Source organism: Rhinichthys klamathensis, unplaced genomic scaffold (genome assembly GCF_029890125.1).
Source record: "Rhinichthys klamathensis goyatoka isolate OS25496 unplaced genomic scaffold, OSU_Roscu_1.1 h1tg000050l_1, whole genome shotgun sequence".
Classification (NCBI taxonomy): Eukaryota; Metazoa; Chordata; class Actinopteri; order Cypriniformes; family Leuciscidae; genus Rhinichthys; species Rhinichthys klamathensis.
The window spans coordinates 5,652,312-5,677,684 of record NW_026606596.1 but is presented as its reverse complement, the minus strand read 5'-3'; the positions used below and the strand labels follow the sequence as shown (position 1 = coordinate 5,677,684).

The 25,373-nt window shown below is 36.9% G+C and overlaps 4 protein-coding genes across 5 annotated transcripts in view; 1 reads left to right on the top strand and 3 right to left on the bottom strand.

Annotated features, from left to right (window-relative positions):
* letm2 (leucine zipper-EF-hand containing transmembrane protein 2) overlaps positions 1-25,373 on the top strand; it is a 149,429-nt gene that overhangs the window by 39,278 nt on the left and 84,778 nt on the right. The gene's annotated exons all lie outside the window — the stretch shown is intronic.
* On the bottom strand, positions 257-9,103 carry rassf2b (Ras association domain family member 2b). Its single transcript, XM_056247906.1, has 10 exons — positions 8,793-9,103; positions 7,966-8,051; positions 7,805-7,880; positions 7,575-7,726; positions 4,105-4,196; positions 3,852-4,000; positions 3,628-3,781; positions 3,422-3,543; positions 1,169-1,266; positions 257-1,061 (listed from the first exon to the last, which is right to left on the bottom strand). Exons 2-10 carry the CDS (start codon positions 8,019-8,021, stop codon positions 998-1,000), a joined length of 963 nt encoding a protein of 320 aa, XP_056103881.1. The 5' UTR covers positions 8,022-8,051; positions 8,793-9,103; the 3' UTR covers positions 257-997.
* Positions 12,144-14,712, bottom strand: LOC130082768 (trypsin-3-like). The gene is made up of 5 exons (XM_056247618.1): positions 14,673-14,712; positions 14,310-14,466; positions 13,738-13,997; positions 12,402-12,538; positions 12,144-12,316 (listed from the first exon to the last, which is right to left on the bottom strand). Exons 1-5 carry the CDS (start codon positions 14,710-14,712, stop codon positions 12,167-12,169), a joined length of 744 nt encoding a protein of 247 aa, XP_056103593.1. The 3' UTR covers positions 12,144-12,166.
* The window catches only part of kcnip3b (Kv channel interacting protein 3b, calsenilin), a 41,414-nt gene continuing 34,399 nt past the window's right edge, over positions 18,359-25,373 (bottom strand). For both annotated transcript variants that reach the window (XM_056247907.1, XM_056247908.1), the window contains 7 exons: positions 23,415-23,539; positions 22,659-22,728; positions 21,982-22,052; positions 21,498-21,605; positions 21,310-21,414; positions 21,156-21,218; positions 18,359-18,612 (listed from right to left, as the gene is read on the bottom strand). In XM_056247907.1, the coding sequence (XP_056103882.1) occupies positions 18,565-18,612; positions 21,156-21,218; positions 21,310-21,414; positions 21,498-21,605; positions 21,982-22,052; positions 22,659-22,728; positions 23,415-23,539 (590 nt within the window). In that variant the 3' untranslated portion in view covers positions 18,359-18,564. The remainder of the gene's footprint in view (positions 18,613-21,155; positions 21,219-21,309; positions 21,415-21,497; positions 21,606-21,981; positions 22,053-22,658; positions 22,729-23,414; positions 23,540-25,373) is intronic.

Sequence of the window (25,373 nt, the reverse complement as noted above, 5' to 3'; positions counted from 1 at the left end):
GGAGCGAATGAGCAATCAGGGATGCTCAATGGCCCCGCCCACTTGAGAACAAAGCCTCAACAAAGGATGAATTAGTGCTTGGTACTAGACTGGTCTTTACTCATTTTAAAGCAATTTCTAATAAGATTTACATCTCATTGCTCCCACACTCGATTTCCCCCTCGTGTCTATTATCTCTGACCATTAAGTTCTCAAATCTTAGTTGTAATAGTAAGAGATCAGTGCTTAGGAGTGTTAAAGAAACTAATCAAATATATTAGGAGAGATTAAGTCTTTATTCCACATGGAAAAGTGATCCTTATGTTGAAATGTCATGCCTAATGTGGAGCAATGCAGTGTGGCGTAAGACGTATTCATGGTAAATGGACTGTTATTTTTTATCTCTACTGCTTAAACAGACCCATGAGAAAAATATTAATATTAGACAATAGGGATCACTGAAATGTAATGAGATCTTTCACTGAGTTAAATGTGCATGCAAGTTCACACAATACATTCTGTATTTTTTTTATTATTAAAAGCAAAAATCTGTGCATATACAGTACACTTGTAAAACGCCTCACAAATTAAAGATATTAAATATTTTTAATACTAACAAACATTACAAACAGTCTGCAATAAAATAAGGCAAATAGATTAGATTTACAAATTATTTCTCTTCGTTTCACATTGTCTGTTTATTCACACAGTCCGGCTTTACGTTAAATCAGATTTTTAATAACTAGAAAAATAAACACTCTTATGGCTCATTACAATTGTGCATAAAAGTCGGAGATTGACCCATTTGACTTCCTTTGTGAAAAAGAAGGCCAAGTATCTGTTTATCCAATAAAGCTTATTTAGAGAAAGCCATGGTACTTTTGGATATTGCTGTATTGTGATATTATATAATACATGAACACAATAGCAGGCTCATAGAAAGCCAAACTAAAGTAAGGATATGTTCCTGTTCCTGAGATAGCACCATTTTGGTGCTTTAAAGACGGTGCTTGCATCATCAAGTAGTTTTATCAGCTAAGGACTTCATGTATCTCTTGATGATACGGCGCAAATCAGCGTACCTGAGTTAACAGGAAATAAGAACACAGAAAGGAAATGAGTCACACAATGATTTCAAAAGACTCATCATGTATATATCAGTTTCTTTGTTATGTATGATAGACTGTACCTCTTCTTCAGTTTCAGCATCTCTCTTTCTTCTTCCTCTTTAAGTTTAGCAATGAAGCTTTGTAAAACAGGAAGCTCAAACTTGATGTATTGTGCCACCTTGAGGACACAATTAAGTATTACAACAATATATCCAAACTTGCACTGTGTAGTTTGGCTGAAAATAGCCACATTAACACTTATTTCTGCAATAAATAGTAAGATTACAGTATCCACATTGTATGACCTGCTACATCAGCCAAAATGTGCAGTATACAAACAGACACATTGTGTAGAATATTGAATCTAACCAGGGGCGGATCTACCGGGGTGGCATAGGGTGGCAAATGCCACCCTAAAAGAAAGCCTTGCCACCCCTCCTGCCACCCCAGTTGGCAGCAACGAATTAAAAGTTATGGCCAATTTGACAATTTACGAGCGCGAATCTCCCATGTCCGACTGCAGTGAATTCGCTACGTGCATAATATGACGACCGTTAGACGGTCGTACTTTAGTGTGTGGCCAAATACTTCCGGCGAAAACTTCCGGTGATCTGACCGCGAGAGCAGGAGACAGCGAGAGCAAGAGACAACAGCGACCGAGTTCCATTACCAGAGAGATAAGTTTTCAACCCGACCACATTTTTAAATGCATATCATTTTCAGTGTATTTCACCTGTGCGTTTCTATGCTTTATATTACTGCATTTATTTTGTGCAAGTGAGATGAGTAAAGCACATCTGTTTCATATATCATGTATCTGTCTGGTGTTTATATGCAGTAGCCTACAGTATTCCACAGTAAAACGCTCAAGTTGGGTGCTCAACAAAATAATATATATAAACAAGGGAAAAAAGGTCGGCACACCTTGGCTCCAAAAGTTAAACGCGCCCCTGCCTTTATACTCACACAGGGCTGGACTGGCCATAATATTATAACTATTATTATATAGTAGTGTAATGTAGACAGACACTATATCACAACTAAAAAGAGTTTTGAGTTTTTCTTTGTTCAATTTGCACACTGAATATGGGTTGGAGCTCTTTATTTTGAACTCTCAAAGTGCACTAGATTGATGAATTTAACATTAAAAAGCACAAAATTTTCTTATGGGGGTGCATGCCCCCGAACCCCCCTAGAGGGACAGAGGTGCACTCACCGCAGATTTCCCAAAATCCTGTGGGAAAAAACGCTATTGCTATACCAATGCAGCTTATAGCTTGTTTTAGCATTCATCAATGTGGATTAGGCCTATAGTTCAACTTAGTAGTTATTTCATCTGTTAACTCTTACTCACTCCTATTCACTTATGTTATGACATTAGTGGTTTTTATAGGAGTTGGTATACATATTCAAGGGAGTGCAAAGTTCGGTTGTGTTTATGATCATATGTAGTGGGCCAGTCTGGGCCAAAATGCCCGGGCCGATTTTTTGTCCCAGCCCAGCTCTGTACTCACAGGTGTACACCCCCCCCCCCCCCCCCAACCCCCCCCCCCCCACAAAAAAAGATACAAATAATAATACAAATAATGCCCTTTTGTAGTGTGTATACATACGATTTCTCATCAAACTGTGTTAACTGTGATTAAATTCAGTATATATATACGTCTGCCATGTTGCCACCCCTCAAAAATTCCTGCCCCCCTCTTGCCACCCCATAAATATTTTTCTAGATCCGCCCCTGAATCTAACAATGCAATGTGCATTGTTCAATAACGATGTAAAAAAAATATACTGGAAATAAATCTAATTATATCTAAAATATCTATTATATGATCAGTCTGGAAAATATATTAGTTTTGCATAATTTTTTTTATAAATAAATACAACTACTCAAAATTAAAGCATTAATTAAATACATTATTTTTATTAACATTATGAATGATGTTAATGTAAACATTTAATAAATTACTTATTAAATAAATCACCAAACAAATTTATAAATATGCATTGCATTTCATTTTACCATTAGTTTGCATTCGTTGCTTCATTTTATTATCATCTTTGGACATTTAAGAAAGAAACTTTAATTCAGAGATAATGATACAAATTTATGCAAAATAATGGTAAAATGAATCAATATTGGGGGATTTAATCATTATTATTATGATTTTATGTTTTATTATTAATTTATGTATTTATCGATTTAAACATTTTAATTATTTAATTTTAAGTAATTTGGCCAGCCAGATAGACAGATAGATAGATAGATAGATAGATAGATAGATAGATAGATAGATAGATAGATCGATAGATAGAGATATTTGGTCTCTTACATCATGGGTGACCTCTTCCACCTGGTCCGTCTCCATTAGGAACATTTTGCTGACCTGTTCACAAGGTCCTTGCAAAACTCTGACCGCCAAAGGATGATCACTAGGCTTCAGCTGATGTCTCTCTGGATGCAGGAGAGGATTAGAAATATGAACTCAGGCACAAATAAAAGAACAACATGTCACATGTGAATTGAGTCAGGACGTACCGCCACTCGTATGGACAAGATAGAGGCTGAACTCATCCGGGCTGTTCTCAATCTTGAACTTGCTCAGCAACACCCGCATTACCTGTGCCGTCGTCATACAGCTGTTGATGCGGACGTTCGTCACAGAGCCGAACGCCGGCGTAAAAACCGCTGTCTGTTTGAAACAATCAAATGTGAGCAAGAAATTAATAACGTGTAACCAATTTACGAAACATGACGCTTGCCTTGTGGTTATAAAAGTGTCCGTTGAAGGAGCATCGGTGTCTCTTGACTCTCCTGATGCCAAGTCGACGTCCACTGATTCTCCTCCCGCTGACATCACTCCTAGTCCTGGTGACCCGATCCGAGTGTGTCGACTCCTGCTGGCCCTCACCTGCCAGATGAGACTTTACCAAATCACACACTGCCATTCAAATATGACGAATAGGCAGGCAGTGAACACTGAATTTTTTTTTAAAAAGTCAAGAATGTATTCACCTGCCTCTCCCTTCTCTTCGCCGGAGTCGTTTGATTGGTCATCTGTTGTAGTGACCTCAATGGAAATACACGGCTGATTTGTTTCATCATTTCTAAAAGGCAAGAAAGCAGGAACCCTAATTAAAAGAACATTCTGGTGAAAACCATTAAAATGTAAGTCTATGGGGCAAGAGTTCTGTGCTCATCATTTTGTGCTTAGACTAAAGAATTTTGTAATAAAATATCCAAAAATCACTTGCACAGTGTGATATATTTCCTGCAGTTGTGTACTTACAATATCCCAAAAGTCTCCAAAGATGTTTTATTTCAGAGAAATTCCAATTTTAAATAAGTGGCCGTCCCGGAAAAAAATGTCGCCTGTCAATGACGCAATATCCGCGCTATCCTCGGTTTCCGTTCATACTGCCATAGCCATGACGTAACCATGGCGACAGACGTGGACAACTGCGTAGTGCGTAACGTTTAGCGGCACGCAGTTCTTGTTTCTTTCAAACATAGACCATGGCAAGCAGACTTTGGGACAAACAAGGAGAACTAAAATGAGGATCAATATCAGCGTGGCGTTTTTGAGATGCCGAGAGCTCCACGTCCGGAACTAACTTGGACTTGACAGAGCTTCACGAGTCACGACTTGACAGCTTTATTAGACAGGTGAGCAAATGTACATAAAACAAATCAATGTTATATAACGTTAGCTCAACATGATGAAATGTTAGAATATGGTCAGTAATGTTATTCTAATGTTGATCTAGCTTACTGCTAGTTTCGTATAGCAAACGAACTAACACGTAGTAGTATAACATTATAACTTTCAACACACATTTAAATGCCGTTTAGTGTGATAGTGTAACGTTAGACCAAGTGAAGCAGCGCTGCGTTACCTCACAAGTTTAATTCGTCTAATAAACTGACCTGTGTGAGTAGTAATCCAGCACTTGCGGGTAGTTCGGTAGAATTAAATGTCCTTATTCCTTTATATCCGCGGGACTCGCGTGTGATATCTGTCTCTTTAGCAATCGCGACCTGCTTCATACCACTGTAGGCCTAATGTTAAAAAACATGAATGTTTGCACTCATCCATAAACATTGTTAGATCCATCAGCTTAACAGCAAGTCCCATCATTCAGCTCATCACTGCGTCATAAACCTACGCCTTTGTTATTGTTGGAAACTGCGCCCTCTTCTGGCGGAAAAAAACCCTACATATTGTGGCTTTAATTATTAAGTGAAAGTGTTTATAATTCTATAATTCTAATTCTGTATCTATAAAGTTCCTCTTTGAGGAAGTTTTGTGTATTATATATCAAGTTTCCTTTTTGAGGTGGGCTATTTTTGGAACTTCTGCACAACCAATGTAATACTTGTGGGTGGAGTCTACTCTCCATGTTTTACTTCTATACCCTTAAATGGGGCGCTATTTCAGGACAGCCATTTGTAGTGGTGTTCGATATAGCCTAATGGACGTTATACCATAATGCACCACATTAACGAGTGTACAAATAATGTACACTGTGTAAGGCTACGGAATACCCATACCGAATGAATTCATGAGTCTCGCCAGAAGAGGGCGCCCGCAGCTGAATATCCATCCATTATCCAAACCGCTGGTTAAATGTGGGTACAGCGTCATCATTATCATACAGGTATAGACTCCTTTTTAATTGATTATAAAATTATTTTAGTAAGGTTTATCATGCTAGTTTTCATGACAGAGTTCAAGATGAATCTTTTCTTTACTACTGGAGCTGCCAGTTTGCTAGTTTCGAGTGGTTATTAAACGGCAAGCACAAACAATGCAAAAGCGGCAGCCCTTCCGACGCACTTAAGGCCCGTTCACACCAAGGACGATAACTATAAAGAAAGATAATGATAAAGACATCGTTCTAAAAAACAACGGCACAAATAAACGACATCGTTTGAATCACTTTCAGAATCAGAAAAATTATCCAGCTAATGAACGATAAAAACATTGACAGCCAATCAGAATCCTACCTGCTGTAACGAGCTTGAGCATTTAAAGTGACAGACAAGCAAAAGCTTAGAATAAACAACGACTGCACTAGGACGCTAGCCTGGTTAAAACCAGACCATTCTCAGCTGTAACTGAATTATGGTCTGGCAAAGCTTCATAGACAAATCATTTCCAAAGGGGTGTCACCAACGGATGTAGCTCAAATGCCTCTGGGCGCAATTGGATAGACCTCAAACCAATCAGAGCGATGAAGGAGATGACGTATGCACAGCGACGTTCATCTGTTATAGAACAACCCATATTAGACATTCTCTGGAACAACTTAGTTTGAATAAACGAGCAGACACTGTTTAGCTACTTGCTCTACGTTTATCTAAAATTAACAGCAAGACAACTAGAAGTGAATGTGTTTTCCATTAAATAAATCACACACAGTAAACAAAACCGTAACAAAAAAAACTTTGCAATGAACTTTGCAATTTAGACGCACAAACTGGGTGCCGGTGCGGTGAGACGTAAGTAGCCTACATGCTCGGGCAGATTCGGCTTGAAGTCGTTCATCCTCGGACGCGGCGCCGCGCGCACTGTTACAAAAAAAGCCATGCACACAGCCAAGCGAAATGGGGTCTTGCCGGTCTTGCGCACTTTACTCTGTGTGAGCGCGCGCTCTGATCGGTAAAGGGGCAGAGATTTCACACCTCCGTTTATTAAGGAGATCTCCAAGATTTCTCTCCGAATCATCTCCAGCACTCAGCCTCCGAAGCACCACTAACTCCGCCTCCGTTTCCCTCGTAAGCTGATATTAGTATTTAAACATTCTCTATGAAAAAAATGTTTGTGAAAAAAATATTTTAATAACGTTTTTCCGGTTAAAGAGTTCTAATGACGGTGTTCTAATGACAGCACAACTGATTTCATCATTGATGATAATAAGAAATGTTCCTTGAGCAGCAAATCATCATATTAGAATGATTTCTGAAGGATCATGTGACACTGAAGACTGGAGTAATGATGGTGAAAATTCAGCTTTACCATTACAAGGATAAATTACATTGTATAACATTAAAATAAAATAAAATTTCACAATATTATTTTCACTGTTTTTACTGTATTTATGATCAAATAAATACAGCATTAGTGAGCATAAGAGACTTATTTAAAAAACATTAAAAAAATCTTGCTGACCCCATAGTTTTGAAAGGTATAGGCCTGTAAAAGTTTTTAATTATGTTTGTGTAGACAAGGTCAGTATACATTTCTAGCACTCTAGCCTTTAGCCTTTGATTACGTTTTTTGGTTCCGCTTTCTAAACTTCAAACATAATTATCCATTGTGAAGGCAAACCAATAAACACATTTTTTGATTGTTTTTAATGAAATTAATTTCTGTTGCAATTACATATGTATCCCAAAACATTAACCCGAAAGCACCAAAAACAATAATATGATCAATAATAAAAATGATTTATAATGTAAAAATAAAATAAATAATATCTGACTTGACTGTGTTGATGTCTGTTTCATCGCTCAGAGATGTTAGTGAGGGGCGTGGCCTGATTGACTCCTTCTCATCTTGCATCTGCAGTCTGATTGGCCGCCGCACACCCCAAAAAACATTGAGCAAGCCCTCTATGATCAACTCTCCTTCCTCCTGTGAAATTGACATGTCACTTTAGTCATCAGCTGTATGACATCAATACATTCAACAGGCTACGTTTTACCAACTAACCTCTCTGTGCCTCAACTGGAGAGTTTCTCCTTCATAATAAAGGTTATACGTTTGAAGGTGTGAGAGAATAACGCTCCTGCAAACAAAAAGAAAATGAAGTTAGGTTTACGAGAACAGCGAGAGCAAGACACCTTTGCAGTAACATAACAAGATGGACTTACTTGTTTACGAATTTGTTTTCTCCAACCTGGATCTTGTCTGAATCCACAGTGTCCATGTCGGGCCAGTGAAGAAACTCTAGGAAGGCCTGTAAAGAATGAAGGGATGAATTGAAAAGGGTCTCTGCGATCAGAAGCGAATCTTATGACTTTCTGCCTCATAATCGCAGAACGACTTCAGGCAAGATTCTCTCTCTCTCTCTCTCTTTCTCACACACACACACACACACACACACACACACACACACACACACACACACACACACACACGTCAGATTCACTATCTTTGTGGGGACTTTCCATAAATGTAATGGTTTTTATACTGTACAAACTGTATTTTCTGTCACCTTCCCATCACACAAAGCTTTCTGCATTTTTACATTTTCAAAAATATATAATTTAGTACGTTTATTAACCCTCGCGGGGACCGCTGGCTGGTCCCCACAATGTAGGTGATCTCAGGTTTTACTATCCTCGTGTGTACATTTGGTCCCCACAATGTAATATAAACCTACCTACACACAAACACACACACACACTAAAAGACGATTTGAACTATCTCACACCATACTATTAAACTATAAGGATGTAAACACATTTAGGCCTAATATTATATTTAGCATGATTTACTGTGACACATTTCATCACACAAAATCGCTATACATCACAACTTCACAGAATTTTCACAGAGAGCAGAAGTTAGTTTTAAACCAACATTTCATGCATCATAAGTTCAAATGCAGCACAAGATCTCAGTCTATCTCAACTCATATTCTGATATCTTTGGTAAGGAACCTGTAAAGGTCAAGATGCCGAAGCAGGTGACTTACTGTACAAGCAGCACGTGTGGAAATCCAGCAAAGTAAGTGAAACCAAGCCAGACTCTGGCACTCGCATTAGAGAAAGTGATGGTAATGTGGATGGAAGTGTGGAAGTCTTGGAAGTCAGCATGAAAACAGCTGTGCTGTGGGATGAAAGCGTGTCGTTGACAAGCTGCAGGATCCTTTGCCCCTCCCTGTAAGACTCTTCCTCATTGCAAACGCTCAGTCAGGAAGTTACAGCTTTTTTCACTCAGGTCAGACTTCCTCCCATGTGCCACAGATATGCACACACAGCCCCGACCACAATTCTGCACGCAGAGATAATTGCTAACACAGAAACCCAACGCTCGGGCGGTTTGCTGGGCCAGACAGGAAGTACGCTTGGCCGAGAACATAAACAGGCCTGTGCATTTAGATGTTAACACACCGTCCCATGATTACCAGTTAACACATAATGTCCTTCAACTGAAATAAACTTTTCCAAATAAATAAAAGCAGCAGAAATATGCATGATGTAAACATGTTTGTATTAGGATATTTCAAATATTGCTATTTTAAGAGTCATATTTTCCACATTTTTATGGGAATTGCCTACTGTAAGTCTTTCTTAAAATACTTTGATTTTGAGAAGGCACGGAATTGTTTTATCTGTGTTTGAGGAATCCAGGTGACCCATAAAAGAGGAAACTTTATAATTCAGTAGGTTGAGATGTGAATAACACATTGAATTGTATTTTATTGTATGAACACTTTTGACAGTTAAACCAGAGTGAGCTAAATCAATGAGGATAATGAGATTATTGTTCAGACACGAGAAGGAACAATGACTTGATACAAAGGCTGCTTTCTCTTGTGTATGATCCGAGTTTCATCCGTTACTCTGGTAACAAGCAGGTTTGAGCACAGCATTGCCACCTTGTGGAAGCTAAACTAAATACAAATGAATTCAGGATCTCTGTGATAGTTCATATAGTGTTACCAAAAGTATTTGGAGACTACATTTAAAATCTCATTTCATAAAAAACTATCAAACCAAGGGGCATTATTTTGTAAAAAGTAAATAAAGATAGCTACGACTGCCACTACTAATAGATCAGATTTGTACTGGACGAATGCAAATTTCTGATCATTTGTTTGTCTCTCTTTTTTAAAATTATAGAATATTTATTCAGCATAACAATATACTGTGCCACACCATTGAACTGGCCATGGAAATTAAATGGAAGGCCATTTCTTTCACATTGCATCAATCAATCAATCATACCAGATCGGTATAGGACAAATACAATCTCTGATAATGTCTTTGTCTCTCTTTGTTAAAAGGTTTATTTAATACATATTTATTCTTAAATATATTTATTTATAACCCAATAAATAAGAAAAGTTCAGATTGGTGCTGGATTAATGCAAATCTCTGATATAGTTTTTGTCTCTCTTCGTTCAATTTTGTATGAAATATTACTTAATTTTTATTCAACATATTACTGTGCTATTATATACCACTGATCCTGTCATAGTAAGTACATTGAGAAATTAGGGAGCTAATTTCTTTTAAATTATTATTACTATTATTAATTCCAGACAACTGTGAACTGTGTTGTCTGGAATGTTGTATTGAACTGTGTTGTACTACTTTCATGTTATCACTGTGAAGCTGCTTTGATGCAATCTGTATTGTGAAAAGCGCTATATAAATAAATGTGACTTGACTTGACTTGACAAACGGCCAGGAACAGTATTGTCCTCGGCAAGCATTCCTACCACAACCTTGCTGTGTATGTTTTTTAAAGTGAACTTTTTGTTTAAATTTCACATAACTGACTTTGATTAAAGTCCCCTGTAGTCAATAATTGTATCCCTTAAAACTGTTCTTTGATGACCAAAATGACATATTTAAACGTTTTTTCCTGTGTAAAAAAATTCGCCATGCCTTAAAATAGCTTGAATGTATCTCTCTACACCCTTGCTTCATTCAATATACGCGGATTCATGAATATGCTAATTAGCCCCGCCTCCACTCACGCCACAACTTTCTGAGGTAAACGCTGCACACAATGTTATCGCTCTTTACAACGTCGGACACATAATATATATGATTAATGATCAAACAGCTTATAATGTGTTGCTAATGTTACACAAACCATGTCCCCGCTTACCATCTAAGTAACAATCATCAGGAACGCTTTGAACAACTGGAGAAAAGTATCATGAATATATATTTGGATAACCTGGCATTTCTCAAGACTCCCCTGCTAGTTCGCTGTTAATGATATGCTAAAGCCCGCTGGCAACTTGACGTGATTGGTTACAAGGTAGTTTGTGATGTCAGAAACACCAGCGATTTCAAACCTCGTTTTTGTTTCACTGCAGTTTTAAGGACAAAATACTCAGCTTATGAATTTGCACATGATTTAACACTAACCTGGCCCTTGCCAGATGAATTTCGCTCCGCCTAGCTTCACTCACATCCATCTGGAACCGATCCATTGAAATGGCGTTTCAGAAGGCTGGGCCTTATCAAAAATCCTTGCATATGATTGGATAAGCCACTTGTCTGTCATCTTTATCGACGAGCTATTTCAACCACTCACACCGAAGCCAACCCGTGACGCTGAAGAATCCGGTCGGGAGAAGGCACTGATCTATATAACATCGTTTCCACCAACAAAAGCCTTAAGAGCCGTTCTCTGATGTTCTTTTAATGAAACAATATTAGGTAGATTGGACAACACGGATGAAATCAATGTTAACAGCATCAATGTTAACGCTTGTTTCCTCGATGCGAGCCGCCATTGTTGTCTGAATCAAAACAGTCTCACGGTCGCTTCTCCACTACGTCACATCTATGAAACTCCCGCCCTGCGTCCTGATTGGCTAAACCATAAAGTTGGTTGGAGAAATCACTCTCAATGGAAGAGGTTCCAGATGGATGTGAGTGAAGCTAGGCGGAGCGAAATTAATCTGGCTAGGGCCAGGTTAATTAAACACACCACATAGACATATAAACAACATTGAAAACTTGATTTTCACCACTGGGGGGCGAAAAGTTATGTGAAAAAATATCAGTAGGCCTAATTCATTTTCAAAGATACAGAATTCCACATATCCCACACTAGTGTGCTATGGACATTCACACATCATGGAGTCATTCACGGATGCCTTCATTTCATCGATCAATAGTAAACCACGACGATCCAATCAATTCCCTATGGTAAAAAATCAAGTTCCTCACTACATTTTTTTGTTTGAGACTTCTGTTTCATGTTGACTGTCCATTTAAAAATATAACACAGACACTTATGCATGTTTCAAGCTGAATTTAATTTGAGATATTTCAAGATAAAACAAGGAAAATTTTCCTGTAAACCAGGCTAAACAAACAGTTAGTTGTTAGCAATGGTGGAATTGACCCATTCAGTGTAGCGGCACACCTCAGCATAAACCCCAGGATAGCCACTTTGAGCACAGAGATAACCCCAGGAAACAACTCCTCGCAGTTCCCCATTGCACACCAGAGGACTGCCAGAATCCCCCTGAGAAAAAAATGGGAAAATTAAAAGAAAGTCTTTATGAAAATATATAACAGACATATAGATAAAGACTACATCAATGACATACCTGACATGAGTCTTTGCCTCCCTCCATGAATCCAGCACAGAACATATTTTCAGTTATTTCCAATCCATACGCACCCTCACACTGCGCCCTTGACAGTACAGGCAAATCCAAACACTGCAGCGTAGAAGCATAGTCAACTGGGGAAAAAAATAGCTGTGTATAAAATATACATATAGCCTGTACATATATATATATATATATATATATATATATATATATATATATATGTGTGTGTGTGTGTCTGTGTAACTTTTACATATGTAAACTTTGGAATGCATCAATGCAATGATTTAAAGCTGCTGTAGGTAACTTTTGAAAAAATGTATTTGCTAAAACTGTCATTATGTCCTGACAGTAGAATATGAGACAGATAATCTGTGTAAAAATCAAGCTCCTCTGGCTCCTCCTAGTGGTCCTATTGCCATTTGCAAGAAATACACGCTCCCGGTCAGAAACAACCAATCAGAGCCGGGAGGAGTGTCTTAGCAGTGTCAATCACGCTCGTGTACGCGCTGATCACACCCCTCTCTTGCACAGCGCGAGCGCGAGCCGTCGTTCAAACTCAAGATTGCCGGCGTGCTGCAGCTGTGCTTATGACGGAGAAACAACCTAAACTGCCAATTCTCGAGTGACACCTGCTCATAAAACAAAGAGGTAAAAGGAAAAAGACTGATGACGATAAACAAGCGAAAAAGAAAGAATTACACAGAGCCCATTGACTCGGTGTCAAAACTCTAGCCGCATAACATGTAGATAAAATGTCACGCACTCTGCTAAGCAACAATTGAAACCTGCTAATTCACTGGCTTGTCATGTTGCTGAAATAATGTACTAGCACACCTTATCTAGCATTATATATCGCTAGAATAATTACTTACATAGTGTAACGTTAGTTACCGTTATATTAACGTTATCTTACTAGCTAATAACTTATAGAAAGAGTGCAACGTTATAAAGTTACATGTAGGCTATTGCAAAATACATAATGATTTGAGGACCAAGTTTGTAGTCAAAGTATGGGCAGGCCATAGTCAATGTAAAGCATATTATTGACGTTTAGTCCCTATTAGTGAATGTGCCATATAACTTTTTATCCGCTGTTATCGGTGGCCCTGTTTACTAGCCTGCGCGTTCACGACAGGCTCCGCTGTGGAGGACGAGCTGTGGAGGGAGGGCTGTAGCGCAGCAGAGAGCAAGGGGGTTGGACCTGTAAGTTGTGCTTGTTCAAATTTTCAGGCTAAGTCAACGTTTTCTCAAAACTCCCTACTGAAGCTTTAAGAACGGACCTTATTAAACGTTATCAAAGAAAAGTTTTATTACTCAGCAGCCATCTCACCTCCAGTGGTGATCTGATTGCCCCATCCAGAAACTAAGCACTGATCCCCTTCAGAAGAGCAATTGGTTGCCAGAGGGATTGGCTTCACATACTGGTTGAAGATGGCAGGCTCTTTCAGCTTGATCAGCATGAAATCATTGTTCAACGTAGAGTCATTATAGTCCGGGTGAGGAATCACTTTCTCTGCCCCGATCCGCTGCTCTGTGCCTTCTTCAATGGAGACATTGTGCTTTCCCAGGTGGACAGTAAGACGAGAAGCTCTATTTGACAAAAAAACTCATATATTACTGGGCTCTAATACAACTTTTATCAGCGATATTGCCTACCTACATATTATGTCTATGGATAGTCTCAAATGTTTGGTTAATGTACTCTCATCTTTATTTTAGAATTGAATGTGTAACTTTTTTAACAGCCTTTGGTTTAAAAATTCTGTATCTGTCAATCATCATTTTCAGTGTATTCACAATACACGTGTTAACATGCAACTGATATTAGTCCTTTTTAAAAAGTTGCTCGGGAAAAAGGAGATTGATGAGGTTTAACATAAATATAGCCTATGATATACTCACGAAACGTAGCAGTGAGCAGCAGAAACAACCCATCTTTCATTAATCACAGATGCTCCACACCAGCGTCCCCCATTATCGTAAGTAAGGTAGACTTGCCAGGGCTGGGAGTGGGGTGGACATTCATAACCTCCAATGATCAACATACCTGTGCAACAAGCTGAAAAAAAAAAGAGAGATTTGTTTAAAAAATACATGTGTAATTTTTCAAAAGGTTCATGCTTCTGATATTTGTGTCTGTAATTTTTACCATTTAATAAAAATCAGTTAACATGTATGTATCAGTAACATATTATATTAAGGTTTAAGATAGGCAGGACAGTGTAAAACATTGAAAATAATAATTAAGAAGAGATATCTACATACCCACAGCCACTGCCAGCAAAGCAAACATAATAGTCTTCATTGTAGTAGAGGAAAGAAGTGCTCACATTCAGACAAATGAAAGATCCTGCAAATTTCAGAAACAGCATTAATGTTTTAAAGTGATAATGCAGGAAACACAAAATCAAAGGAAAACATCATTTAAATACAAAATGATAATAATAATAATTTAAAGACATCTAATTGTCTTGAGTGTCATCAAGACTGACTTTGGTCACTGAAACATTTAGTTATTATTATACAAATAAATCATAAAAAAGGAAAACTGCCACGCCTTCACAATACATCACTAAGCTGTGCACAATATGTACACAACCCAACCAATACTACACAATGAGAAAGCAAATACTTACAGTATTAATCTCAGGTGTTAACAAATACCTTGCAATATCTTTCAGTCAGCCGAATCTTCAATGACCTTGTCCAAATGTGTGAATGAGCATACAAAATCTTCTCCACTTCCATGGCTTATATAATGCACATGAAGCCCAGACTCCCACTTTCAAAAACCTCCCAGGCCCCCTTAAATTCCTGTTCTTGCAAATTATTGAAATGCTCTTGTTCTTCATCTGATGACTTGGAGTCACTAGTCAGATGATTCCCTATCAGATGAAGATGAGTTATAGTTGTCATCCTCACCACCAATTATCTCTGGATCCTTTTTCCATTCTCTCCTCTTTATCAAAATCATTAATTGCCCCCCAAATATTTTTTTTTCATAACTAATACTTGATTATTTCCCTTAAACATGTGTCCCCAATGAGAACACCTTCTCCATGTTCCCCCCATAGCAATACGTTTTTTTTAGGATTTCCAAGTTGTGTGAAGCAAAAAACATATTTCTGACTGCATATACCAACAATTTTTGGTTCCCAGAATAGACAACCTAGAATTCCCTGTTGATTAGCCAGAAAAAAGGCGTCCAATAGATTTCTTAGGCGCGCCGAAAAATATGATACAACGCTGTTTTACCAGATGAGAAGTTTATCTATCATATTTTACTCTTTTAAATCATTTTATAACTGTATCGGATATCGCTTTTAATTCCTTTTATAACTGTTTTAATTTTCCTTGCTTTTATTTTGTGATTATTTTAATTAATTTCTGTGTAAATCACTTTGAATTGCCGTAGTGTATGAAACGTGCTATATAAATAAACTTGCCTTGCCTTGCCTATAGGTTTGAGGAACATCTATTTTGATATCCTGTAACCTGCTGCATGTCAATAGTCAGTCTTTGTTCCATTGTTGAATTAATGATTAAAATAATCCAATCACACAAGCATCCATACGTGGAGGATTACATGAATATATTGAATGTAAACAATTCATTTTAGTGACACTTTGATGTAGTAACATTGTACTTACTCATAAGTACTGAGTAATATTAATTAAATATTTACTTATTATAGAATTATGGTTAGGGTGAGTGTTTGGTTTAGGGTACTTGCAATTATTTATGATTTACTGTTATTGCTATAGTAAGTACACGTAGTAACATGTAACTACGTCATCTTAAAATAAAGTGTTAAATGAATTTTTCCTATTGATATTTAAATATTAAATTTATGTTTGATTAAGAGCTATTTTACTTTTTTGAGTGAAGCACAACTTCAGACAGTGAACATTTTTATTAGATATTTTTGTTTAACTATTCAATCACTACAAGAAAAATTCTCTAATTAATAGTTAGCTATAGTTTAAAGCAGCCATAAAAGTCAATGTGTCATCAAAGCACATTACATAATTACACAAAAGGAAAGCATGGCGAATATGTCATCACGATACATCACTAGATATTGCAATGCATGATGTGTTGCATGTTAGGCATGTGATGTCTAAAAATAAGCATTTATCAAACTTCCCCTCTTGCATGCTTCATTCATCGATGAAGACTCCCCAATGAAATGACACTCCCAATCAGAATCAGAGCCACTAGTGTCAGGTGAATCACTCTCAGATGAGTTGTTCCAATTGCATCAGTTACACTGCAGAGATCTAATGACATTTAAAAGGAATAATACACATTTACAACTTTTAAGTGCAGAATCACTGTTTTGTTTAGAGGAGATTTGTAATATTGCTCTAATTTCACCAGCCATGTTTTCTTTCCCTCTACAATTTCAGTAAAAAAGTGGAATTTAAAAGTTTTTTTTCCTTTAAAACACTTTGTTACACTTACAATCATAGGTAAAGAGAAAAGTAGTTTAATGACATACTGAAACCATGTATGTTCTCTGTGTTTAGCAAAAAAGAAAACAAAAGATTGAAATGTTCAACATGCAGCAGATGCTTTCCTCACTGAATAAACAAACAAACCCCAAAGGTCACATTTCTTTCTTTCTTTCTAATTAAAAATAAATAAATACTGTAAATACATTTTTAATAGACCTTTGGGTGTGGTCATTCATTCATTGTCCGTAGAAACTCTGCTGGGGACTTTTCTTAAATCCACACTATGGGTTTTTAAGGTTTACCTTTTATGAACATCTCGACCGATTGGTTGAGGTCAGTATCTTAGACTTCAATAATCTGTTATTTCACCCACTCACCGGCCACTTTATGTAGACCGTACCGGGTTGGACCCCCTTTTGCCTTCTTCATGGCATAGATTCAACAAGGTCTGGAAACATTCCTCAGAGATTTTGGCCCATATTGACATGATAGCATCGCGCAGTTGCTGCAGATTTGTCGGCTGTACATCCATGTTGTGAATCTCCCGTTCCAGCGCATCCCAAAGGCCATTTGAGAACAGTGAACTCACTGTCTTGTTCAAGAAACCAGTTTGAGATGATTTGAGCTTTGTTACATGGCGCATTATCATGCTGGAAGTAGCCATCAGAAGATGGGCACACTGTGGTCATAAAGGGATGCACATGGTCCGCAACAATAGGTAGGCTCAGCTGTGGCATTTAACAATGCTCAATTGATACTAAAGGGCCAAGTGTGCAAGGAAATACTCCAAAACCATTACACCACCACCAGCAGCCTGAACCGTTGATACAAGGCAGTATGGATCCATGCTTTTATGTTGTTTACACCAAATTCTGACTACCATCTGTTTGTTGTTGGTTTTTTTCTTACATGTGAACCGACTATTTTTTATTATTAAAGAATTTAAACTCAAATCAATATCATGTCCATGTGTGAACAGCCATGTAATAAGGTAATGTACAATTATTCAGCCATTATCTCAAAATGTATGCATTTTTCCCATTATTTTGCAATAATGACCAGTATGTTATCCCTTACTTTTCTCTTTATTGTCTCTTTAAATTCCCCTGATGATGGTCAGCAAGATTTCTGATATCACAAGTTTGTGATTGTGAACACAAAGAATAGTGATATGACTCCCCCTTTTTGGGGGCTAAGAGCAACCTTGGCTAAGAAAACTTAAAATACTATATCCATATAAAACGAATGGACAGAAACACTTATTTGTTCCAAGCTGAATTTAACCACAGATATTTCAGAATCTTTTTAAATTTGAATTAAAAGGTCCAACTCGGCTGAACAAACAGTTAGTTGTTAGCAATGGTGGACTTGACCCATGCAGTCAGTGTTAGTATAAAATGACAATGGGCCAGACAAATAGCAGGCAAACATGCAAGTTTAAGGGCACATATATATCTACATATATACAAATGAGCATTTGAATACTTCAGATTAAATTGAGACATACAGTAATGGCACACTCGCAGGCGGCCCACATCCTGTGATAGCATTCAATACAATCAGTCAAAATGTTCATTCACATGCTACAGGGCCTAGGTGCAAAACAGAAGTGTTTCTAGAGAGTCCCCGTGGAGCGCTTGAGGACTAATGGAGCAATGCTGGAAAAAGAGCAAGGATCATTCTGCACTTCATGCTGCGCTCTAGATGACATTCTCAAACAGCTGCATGGAGCTCATAATGTTCTCGTCCTAGCAAAGGAGAAAAAGCGTCAGTCGCAGATTGTTGCTGACAGCTTCATGTTAGAAAGAGTTTAGAAAATGTCTAGCTGTCAGTGAGAGCCTCCGTATCAACATAGATCTAATGTTGACATTTATCTGACATTAACTCTGATGCTTCAGTCAAAGCATGGTGAGGAACCGCAGATACTTCTAGACAGGACATGAAAACATGAGTCATAAAATTTTTTTTTTTTTTTTTTTTTACTTACTGTATAATGTTAGTCCTGATTGTTTTGCCAGAACAACTCAAAATTTAGTATTTCATGACCATTTTCCATCCTCTTATTAAACAGTCTGTTTATTATTATTTTTTCTATTGGGCAAAATGATATTATATAAAAGAATATAATTTAATTAATATCAATGAGCCAAGCTGATTTATAATGTGGGTGTTCCTATGGTAATAATTCAAATTAAAGTACAAGCTGTTTTTGTAGCTTGGTTTTCGCCGAATTTCCTTAAGAATATAATAACAAACTATCAAATATGGTGCTCTTTTGTCATTTTTGACCAAAACATTTACATTTTTTACTTAATCAGAATGGTAAAAAAATTGGTAAATGTTTTGGCACTTGCTTCATGAACACACACAAAAAATCATGGACATGATTCAAAAAGGTTGGGACTGCAAAAAAAGTCACTTGAACTTCTCGTGGTAGAAATGACCGCAATGGAAATGAATGGGAAACAAATTTTATCTAGTAATGAACAAACAAAATATTACTGAAAGCTCATTTTTTGAGATTTGTTTAGATTTATGGGTTTGATTTTCCTTGCAATTTTAGAGGAAAACGTGTTTTGTAAAAAATATATTTCATTTAAGAATTAAAAATATTATTTTTGTGCATTTTTTATAACAATAAACTTAAACTTCTATAACTTGTATTATTATTTTTTAAATACAACTTTTTTTCACTTATAAATAATCACAATAATCTGCCAAATGTCTTCTTTAAAAGGAGACCCAAACTTAAGTGCTCCAAAGTATTTAAAGGGGTCAACGGATGCAAAATTCACTTTTATATGTTTTCAGTGTGTGGACACAACCACCATACAATGAAAAAAATCCATTCACTCCTTTTTTTTTAATCCTCAAAAAGTCTAAACACACTCAATAATCAGGCGTTTAGATTTTCTGAGCACTATGATGTCATAATGCTAATGCTCCGCCGCCCATGACCACTCGGGGACTGTCCCGTATTAGCATATTTCTGCCCTCAGCCATTCGTAAAGAGACATGCAACAGGTAAAAAGGGTGTTGTTTTACACAACCATTGAGGAATTTTAACCAAAGTATATTACAAACTTTACATGAACAGTGTTCAGTCGCAGATTGTTGCTGACAGCTTCATGTTAGAAAGAGTTTAGAAAACGTCTGGCTGTCAGTGAGAGCCTCCGTATCAACATAGATCAGTCTAATGTTGACATTTATCTGACATTAACTCTGATGCTTCAGTCAAAGCATGGTGAGGAACCGCAGATACTTCTAGACAGGACATGAAAACATGAGTCATATAACATCACTGCAAAGACACATTTATATGCAAACATATAAAAGTGAATTTTGCATCCGTTGACCCCTTTAAATACTTTGGAGCACTTAAGTTTGGGTCTCCTTTTAAAGAAGACATTTGGCAGATTATCGTGATTATTTATAAGTGAAAAAAAGTTGTATTTAAAAAAATAATAATACAAGTTATAGAAGTTTAAGTTTGATTCTTTAGAGTGTTCATTGAACACTCTAAAGAATCAAACCAACTTCCGATGACCCCTTTAAGATTTTTGACAGTTTAAGTTGGAAATTTCATTTTCAGCTCTACACTCAAAAAGTGGTTAACAGGTAATATATGGATTGTAACGACTCCATAAATATAATTTAGTACCATAAAATCCCCAACAAAATACAAAATATTAAATAAAAAACATTATTGAACTAAAATATAGTACGCTAATTTCACTGAAATAATAATTAAAATATTTGCTCATTTTTGACCGCCACGCGAGGATCAGCAGAGGGTCAAAGATGAATAATATCAAAATATAAAACCAAGTGGCATGCTTTTGTAAAAAAAAACAAAAAAAACAATTATTATTATTACTATGCATGTCGAGGAGCGTCACTTAGAGAGAAAGGCCATGAAAATGATGATTTAAAGGGTTCATATCATATATATATTTTTAAATTCCCTCTAAGGTTCTCTTACTGTATAATGTTAGTCCAGATTTTTGTGGCAAAACAATTCAGAGTGTAGTATTTCATGACCAGTATCCATCATAAACACTTGGACTGCTGATTTACAAATGTGAGCATCCCTATGTTAACTATTTCATAAGTGTTTCCGAATTAGCTGTTTTTGTAGCTTGGTTTTCGATAAATGTCCTTTTTTGGACTGGGGAGGAAGTTAAGCTCTGCAAGTTAAAGTATATTTTTCAAACAATAAACTCTTCCACTTCAATAGATTAAAAAAAAAGTTTGATTTCTTATGATATGACCCCTTTTAAACCTGGCCTACCTTCTGACAGGTCTCTATGAACTCATCAATGGTTACAACTCCGTCTCTGTTCCGGTCCATTTTCTGTGAAGCAACGGTGTTTTGAGAGTTTGGTCAAGCAGATGACCATTGCTGGCTGAAATAACTTTCCATGGGACTGCTAAAAGTTGGGTACCTGGAAGAATTTCTCCACGTGTTCAAATGCAGCATCATCTTTGACACTAGGAGAGGTGTGCCTGCCCATCATGTCATAGATGGACTTCATGATAGCCTGCATTTCCTGTAGAAAGTGCAGTAACAATAGCAAACACATATTTGTACTAAAGAAACAATGTGCAGTCTGTTAACACTTGCCTTTCATACCTCTCTGGTGATGTAGCCGTCTTTATTAATGTCATAGAGGTTAAAGGCCCACCTCAGTTTCTCTGTCACAGAACCTCGAAGCAGAACAGACAGGCCGATTACAAAGTCCTGCCAAAACACACGTTTAAAAATAATTCAATTAAATATTCTCAGTTGTGTTGGTCTGTCAGACTAACACTTGTGTTCTGTTGAGAACATAAGTAAAATGATATTAGCAATTCTGAAATTAATATTTTTTGTTCCTCTGGCCTAATCAAGATATATAGTAAGTAAGTAAGTAGACTTTATTAATCCCATACTGGGGAAATTCAGGCTGATATATTATATAATGATATAATAATATAGGCAGATATTATTGTTCATCTTCTGATGTACATGAATAGAAACATTTAAGTTGAATGCAGTTGTATTACAGAGCTGAAGTCTTTCAAATGACAAATAATTTTGTTTTAATAATATTTAAGCATTTAACAATGTTCCTAACCTCAAAACGTATAGAGCCGTTTCGGTCCATGTCAAAAGCATTGAAGAGGAAATGTGCATATGTGGTGGCATCTGAAAAAAAAAAGAATGATTAACTATATTTCTGCATAAATATTCGGATTTTAACTTCACAAAGTTTCAACACCTACATATTCTTTATTATAACTTTTCCACATTTTAGAAAAATTGTAAAGTCACCAACTATTAAAAAAATGTACAATAAATAAATAAAAATGGTGATTAATACTATTAATAATATAACTGTTTAAAACCTATTTTTGATAAAACACAATTGAAAAAAATAATTAATGAATAGATTAAAATAAATAAAATGCTAATTCATTCTATTAATATTCTAACTAACTAACTAATATATATATATATATATATATATATATATATATATATATATATATATATATATATTATTTCACTCAGTCATCAAATTGTATTTAAACAATGTAAAATATATTTGAATTAAAAAAATAAGTTAATGAATCAGTTAATGAATTAATAAATACATAAATGCTGATTAATACTAATACAATTTTATATGATATATTTTTAAATTTGTGTCATATTCATATTGGGTGAATTCACTTATTACTTCACTTGTTTGCTTATTAAGATTACATCCACATAATCAAACCAGAGTTGAAAATGCAACAATCACCCTACCTCCTTGAGGGAAGAACTGGGAATAGATCGATTTAAACGTCTCCTCATCCACCAATCCGCTGGGACACTCCTATTTAGAAACATGACAAGAATTTAAGGATACTTTGCAACAAACTTAAAGGAATAGTTCACCCTGAAATGAAAATAAAGTTATCATTTACTCACCCTGGTGTTGTTCTAATGCAGTATGCCCTTCTTTCTTTTTTGGACCACAAAAGGAGAATTAAAAATGTTTTGCTCGCGCTCATCCATATAAATGAACAGTGATTACCATCAAGCTTTTAATAATAAGATGCGAAAATATCACAGAATGGTCCCATGCACCATATATACCATTTGTTCTGGTGCTATACGATAGGGTTTGGTTGAAAAACAAACCGAAATTTGATGTATTATTTAACGAAAATCCTAACCTTGGCGGTTGGCACAGTTCACTCAAACTTACCCAGAAGTAGTAAGAAATCAAGATGAACAAAAAAATGACATGAAATACAATCCATGCCCCGTCCGTTGTGTTCGTCACTACAAACATTTATCGTGTTCGCATCTGTCAACTGTCCTTCTGATCAGACAAACAGTTCCAGCCCAGAGATATTCAACTCAGGGAAGAAAGTACACAGATACTTTTTGGGGATTTCTAGGCATTGTATTTCAAGTCGCTTTTAGGTTCATCTTGATTTCTTGATTTAAAGTAAATGATGACTTAATTTTCATTTTAGGGTGAACTATCTCTTTAAGCTTCTTAAGCAGTCTTACGTTTTTGAAGCCTCTGTAAAGCGACTGCAGCTCCTTCCTAGTGAACTTGGTCTGAGCCTGGAGCTGCTCCAGGCCCTCTGGCTGATGTCGGACCATGGACAACTCCAGATCACTTTCAACGGTGTCTGTCAGAGAGAGAGCATGAGGAAGAGGAGGTGAGGGATTGATATCAGTTGGGTTGCACTGAGGGGAGGACAGTAAAGAACTAAACAGGTAAAGCGTGGAGTGCAGGTGAAAGGACAGCCACATATTTGGGGTTTAAAAGAAGAAGACAGAAATGTGCCGCATTTACAGTACATGGTTCAAGTGACTCAATTCAGATTTTTTCCTCCCATGTGTCATAGGTTGGATATGACCCTCGAACGTCTAAGCATGAAAAAAAAAGCACATGGATTCCAATATTCTCAGAACGGTTTCAGGCCTCATTCACATGTGGAAATAAATCTGATATGAATCGGATACGTGCATTTGTGTTTGCCATGTAAGCGGACAGATTGGATATAAAGCGACGGTTGCGAATGACGTCAACTCAGGTGGACACTAAACGTGATCACATGACTCTTTTCAATGGCACAATAGAGGAAGGCTCAGGCGAATGTTTTGCTGACCTTTAAAGATGTTGCGGAAAGCAAAAGCTTGTATTGTCATTTCGTCTGCGTCCATTGCAAATCACGCCTTTTTTTTCGTCGTTGTCTGCCTACGTTTTTCTGGGTCAGTATGTCTACCTTGGGTTGTTTCACCAAATGTATAGTGTTAAATGCAGATGTCGGATATGGGTCACTTTTAAAAGAAGATGCAAGCTGGTCATCAAAAAAAAAAAAAAAAACTGATTTAGTCAACAAATCGAAATTGGGCATCAATACCTGCAGTGTAAATGCGGCCATAGACACTGTAAACCACAGAAGAGGAGCTGTTGGGGAGACAGACGGGGCAGAACGGGAGACCAGGAGGGATCAATATCAGCGATTCTCTACTGGTTTTGCTTCAGGGCCCAGATTTGTAATTGGACATCGAGTGGGGAACAAAAATTGTTTAGCACAAATTAAAACAAAAATGTCCTTAAAATGAAACACTGAAATGCATCACCCTTTAACATTATTACGGAAAAAAATACTTTACATTCAGTTTGCACTTAAAGGGATAGTTCACCCAAAAATGAAAATTCTCTCAGTAATTACTCACCCTCATGTTGTTCCAACCCCGTAAGACTTTCGTTCATCTTCGGAACACAAATTAAGATATTTTTGATTAAATCTGAGAGCTGGATCACTCCTCCATAGGCTTCTAAAGGGATCGAAACTGGCCGGCCCAAAAGTTATGAAAGACATTGTTAAAATAGTCCGAGTGACTACACTGGCTCAATCTTAAGTTTATCAAGCGACGAGAATACTTTTTGTGCTCAAAAAACAAACAAAAATAACGACTTTATTCAACTACTCATTTCCTTCCCTGTGGGCCGTGATATTTCACCTAGTGATATTGCGCAAAGCTTCTGTGTTGCACGTCACACGTAGGCTCACTATTGGCCGACGCTGGTCATGTGTGTGATGCGTGACGTAGAACCTAGAAGCTTTACGTAGTTTCACTACGTGAAATGTCGAGGCCCACAGAGAAGGAAATAGTTGAATAAAGTAGTTTTTTTTTTTTTTTTTCGCACAAAAAGTATTCTCGTCGCTTGATAAACTTAAGATTGAGCCAGTGTAGTCACTCGGACTACTTTAACGATGTCTTTCATAACTTTTGGGCCAGCCAGTTTCGATCCCTTAAGAAGCCTATGGAGGAGTGATCCAGCTCTCAGATTTAATCAAAAATATCTTAATTTGTGTTCCGAAGATGAACGAAAGTCTTACGGGGTTGGAACAACATGAGGGTGAGTAATTACTGACAGAATATTCATTTTTGGGTGAACTATCCCTTTAAGTATATTCTATGTGTACATTCATTGTGTGTAATGTTTTC

Excerpts from the sequence above, each read along its gene's own strand:
- rassf2b (XM_056247906.1), bottom strand. The coding sequence starts at position 8,021 with ATGGACACTGTGGATTCAGACAAGATCCAGGTTGGAGAAAACAAATTC. Across the intron at positions 7,881-7,965 it reads GAAAACAAATTCGTAAACAA|GAGCGTTATTCTCTCACACC; the intron begins GTAAGTCCATCT and ends TTTTGTTTGCAG. Across the intron at positions 3,544-3,627 it reads TCTTGTCCATACGAGTGGCG|AGAGACATCAGCTGAAGCCT; the intron begins GTACGTCCTGAC and ends TCCTGCATCCAG.
- LOC130082768 (XM_056247618.1), bottom strand. The coding sequence starts at position 14,712 with ATGAAGACTATTATGTTTGCTTTGCTGGCAGTGGCTGTGG. Across the intron at positions 12,539-13,737 it reads CAATCAGATCACCACTGGAG|TTGACTATGCTTCTACGCTG; the intron begins GTGAGATGGCTG and ends TTTTTTCCCCAG. Across the intron at positions 12,317-12,401 it reads GAGGCAAAGACTCATGTCAG|GGGGATTCTGGCAGTCCTCT; the intron begins GTATGTCATTGA and ends TTTTTTTCTCAG.